This window comes from Camelina sativa, chromosome 18 (genome assembly GCF_000633955.1).
Source record: "Camelina sativa cultivar DH55 chromosome 18, Cs, whole genome shotgun sequence".
NCBI lineage: Eukaryota > Viridiplantae > Streptophyta > Magnoliopsida > Brassicales > Brassicaceae > Camelina > Camelina sativa.
The window spans coordinates 7,885,253-7,889,161 of NC_025702.1; the positions used below are offsets into that span (position 1 = coordinate 7,885,253).

The 3,909-nt window shown below is 32.5% G+C and overlaps 2 protein-coding genes across 2 annotated transcripts in view; both read right to left on the reverse strand.

Moving 5' to 3' along the window:
* LOC109130473 overlaps positions 1 to 116 on the reverse strand; it is an 845-nt gene extending 729 nt beyond the window's left edge. The window contains exon 1 of the mRNA XM_019240048.1: positions 108 to 116. Coding sequence (XP_019095593.1) covers positions 108 to 116 — 9 coding nt within the window. The remainder of the gene's footprint in view (positions 1 to 107) is intronic.
* Positions 279 to 1,448, reverse strand: LOC104763219. The gene has a single exon (XM_010486623.1). It carries the CDS (start codon positions 1,245 to 1,247, stop codon positions 279 to 281), a length of 969 nt encoding a protein of 322 aa, XP_010484925.1. The 5' UTR covers positions 1,248 to 1,448.

Sequence of the window (3,909 nt, forward strand, 5' to 3'; positions counted from 1 at the left end):
TATTAAAATAACATATTTGAGAGAGTCTCGGAGTCTCTCCCCACTGCAAATGGTCTTAGAGACTAAGTATTTCAGAATCCAAATTTATGACATTTGGAAGATTTAACTTTTGACATTTGAAGGATTTATGTGCGAAAACAGTTGGAGTTCAAAATTCAAATCGCCTAGCTATTTCAAAATCATGCATTCTAAACTAAAAATAGAAATTTCTAATATCTCTATTTCATCTTACCAAAAAGAGATTTGAATTTGAAAGCACACTATGGTATTATTATTCTTCATTCAAGTTTCCAAGCATAAAGAAACAAACAAAAGTCATGCAATGGTCCATAACCACTTGATGCTGAATTGTAACGACTCAAAGGACTACTCCCTCCTCCACTATCGCCGTCCTCGGCATCACTAAAACAATCATCTACCATAGCTCCAACCGCAACAGGCTTAAACAAAAACAACCCTGAAGTCGCCGTAGTCTCTGAAGTTGCAAACAACCAATCATGAACATCATAGTAGACCATCACAGGTGTCCTGTCCACCAACACCATTTGATTTCCCCTAAATTTCCATTGTAGATTCTTCACATGCACAACCACGATCCCGTCCACGCTTATCCACATCTCTGGCTCTGCTGCTCCGTTGGAACTCTCCACCACCACTTCATGTTCCTTTCTTTGCTCATCAAATCTAGCCCGAGTCGAAAACGTTTTCTTCCCAAAAATGCTTTCCTTTTTAAAATATATGAACCCTTCCACCAATGCCGGTCTTGACTTCGTCCGCTTGTACGCCTTTTGCTTTAAATCTCCCAACAATAAAACAACCTCCTCATCAGAAACTACTGCCACGTAATAATCTGACACAGGTTCGGGGCTACCGTTCCCAGCCAGTTTTGCTGACCGAAGATCCCAAAAGACCTCCACAATGTTTCCCTCAACGTCAAATGACTTTGACCCTCTCTTGCTCCAAAACTGCCATGGCTTCACAAGATCAATCTTACAACAATAATTCATGTCATTGTCCAAACTCGAGACCATGACGGTAAGGGAATGATTCATAAGATTCTTAGACCATAAAACGGTGACGTTTCGAAAGAACCCTGCCACATGAGCTTGGTAACCGCACGTGACAGTGCTATGAGGCGAAGGTGTCGCAGCTGACTTGAGTTGTGCCACGGTCTTTGGGTTGTCTGTTATTTTTGCAGCAAATGCCGTAGGTTGGCTTCCGATAGATGGCATTCGAAATGATAACATCTTTATTACAATCCCTATTAACCTAAAAGAATCACAAACACTTTGCTCTTATTTTGTCTTGCATAAGATGTTGATCTTCCCTTCTATTGGGAAAATGAACTGGATTACGCGAGATGATAGTTAAACGTTTCCTATATGTTTAGTAATCAACAGACAAAATAAAATTAGTTTGTTTGATTCGATTGGGAATAGAGTTTTTGAGTGTCGGCATGAGAAAGAGAGAGAGAGAGAGAAAGAGAAAGAAAAGTTGAGAGATTATTTGATGGAACACCGATAAAGAAGGAATCTATATTTGACATCTTAATTAACATTGGCAACGTCGATAAAAATGGCTTTGTGCAGTTTAAAAAATGAATGAAACACCAAATGTATCCAATAAATGATTTTTCTTTATTTAGGGCTTCTCAAAACCTCCACGGTTTCAGCACCCCTCCTTCATATTCCATCCTGTCTCACGTATAAAATGTACGTAGATGAAGCAAGCAATGAGTATATATATGAGAGACATTTTGATCCACAAGATAAAAAAATATGAAGATGAATTTATCATTGACAACAATATTTCCGTATTAAATCATCATCCTAATCTAACCTAATTAACCTATGAATATATTAAAATAAATTACTAAACATCAATCTTGAAGATGGAGGAATCATTCAGGAATTGCTCCCTGGAATATGGAAGATCTTGATCGAAAATGTAAGAATACTAGGTTTTCACCAGCGGTACACCGTGATACTAAATTATAAAATATTGTATTTTAAATAATATTTTTAATTTTTTTAGTTTTCAAATTCCCAATTAATTTAATTTTTTCTAATTAATTTATAATTTTTTTTAGAATATTTTTTCTTCTTCTTACGTTTATACAGTTTATAACCTAATTATATTAAATTTGTTATTAGATAAAATATAAAATTTTAAAACACTTAGTTTTGTTTTTTATAATTAAACAGAGGTAGCCTATATAGTATGTTAGTGTATATTTTTATGTGTATATAATTGTTCTTTTTTGGAATATTAAGAATGTGTTGTAGTATGTGTAATATTTTGTAGTTCATATACTAAATAATTTATAAATTAATTTTCCAAACTATGACTACAAATCTATAGTATATGAAATAAACTAATAGTTTTAGTTTTGATTCTATAGTCCAAACCCGCCATGCTAGGCGGGTCACGCAATATGTTTAAAGATTTTTAATCCGTAAAAACTCATCATACGAAACCCGTAAAAATAAAATATAGTATGTGAGGCTAAAAGTCACTTTTTATCAAATCAATTTTTCAAATTTTTAAAAAACAATACATCTTCAGTCACCTGACCTCCTTATAAAATAAGAAAATAAAATTTGTATACATATACAATTATGTTTGTTACCTTTTAAAATAATTAGTTTCTGTAAAAAAAATCAAATATAAGTAGAATTAATTTTTTTATTAATTTAATTATTTAGTGCCAACGGCATGCCTGTAAATAAGTATCAATTTGAGGATTTATTTTATAAATGTTTCAAAAAAAATTATATATAGATGGTTTAAGACTAAAAGTTCAGTTAGAGAAAGGAGGGAAATAGAGATTTAAAAGTATAAAATGAAAAAGAAAATGAGAAAAATTGAGAAAGATTTTATTTTACCTTTGTTTGTTTTCATTATATTTGATGATTATTAGTGTCGTCTTATATCAAAGTTGAAACTGTCATCATGTGTATTCCTATCAAGTTAATATTCTAGTGCACCGATTGAGTTGAATAAATATATGCCAAAGACAAAGAGAAAGGAATTCAGATATGTCTTTTTCTTTTTCTTGTCTAACATCAGAATTAAATTATTTTCTAATAAACAGATTTTGTAAATAATATTATAAGGTCCTAGATAAGGATGATGAATTTTATATTCAACCCAAACGCCATTAATTGCTACATGAGACAATTTCTATTCCAAAGATATTCGCCTCTCCATCAATTTTCCCTAATTTATTTCCCTAAAATTTAACTCGAATATTAATTAACATTTAACAGCATTTATGTGATAAATAGGAACGGAAATAGCTTTAATAGCGGTGAGTCGGTGACACATAAAACCCTAGCTAGCTTAGCTATATATTTATACATGGAGTGAGAAAATAGTAATCAAGCGTAGAAATTTATAGGGGTTTTTTAGCCAGGGGTCAAGCGAAATCAGATTTTTCAATTTCTGTAGGGTTCAACCTAAAATGATCCAAAGTTGTATCCAAAGAATCCATTCATTGAGTATATCAACTATAGTCTTTCATTGCTATGGCTTGTTGTTATGCGTTATCAATAACATCTGGGAGCTCGTATTGTATTCGACTACGCATAACACCAACCCATTGCACTCAAAGACTACATGAGGCTCGTAATTACAAAATAAACAATCAAAAACTTGCTCATGTCTCACTCTCAAGATTTTGTGTTTGTTGTTATCGTATTCGAGAGAATACATGTTAGGGGGTCAGATCTGGGTCTCAGATCACATTTCATGTTAGAAATCTACCACTTTTAACTCTAATTTATGGATGGTTCTTTCAATCCTAGAAAGATTTAATGTATTATAACCTTAATGTATTTTTGGACAGAATCGTTTACATGCTCACAAGATCATATGACCAATCGGAAAAGTAACTATTTTATCAATTTG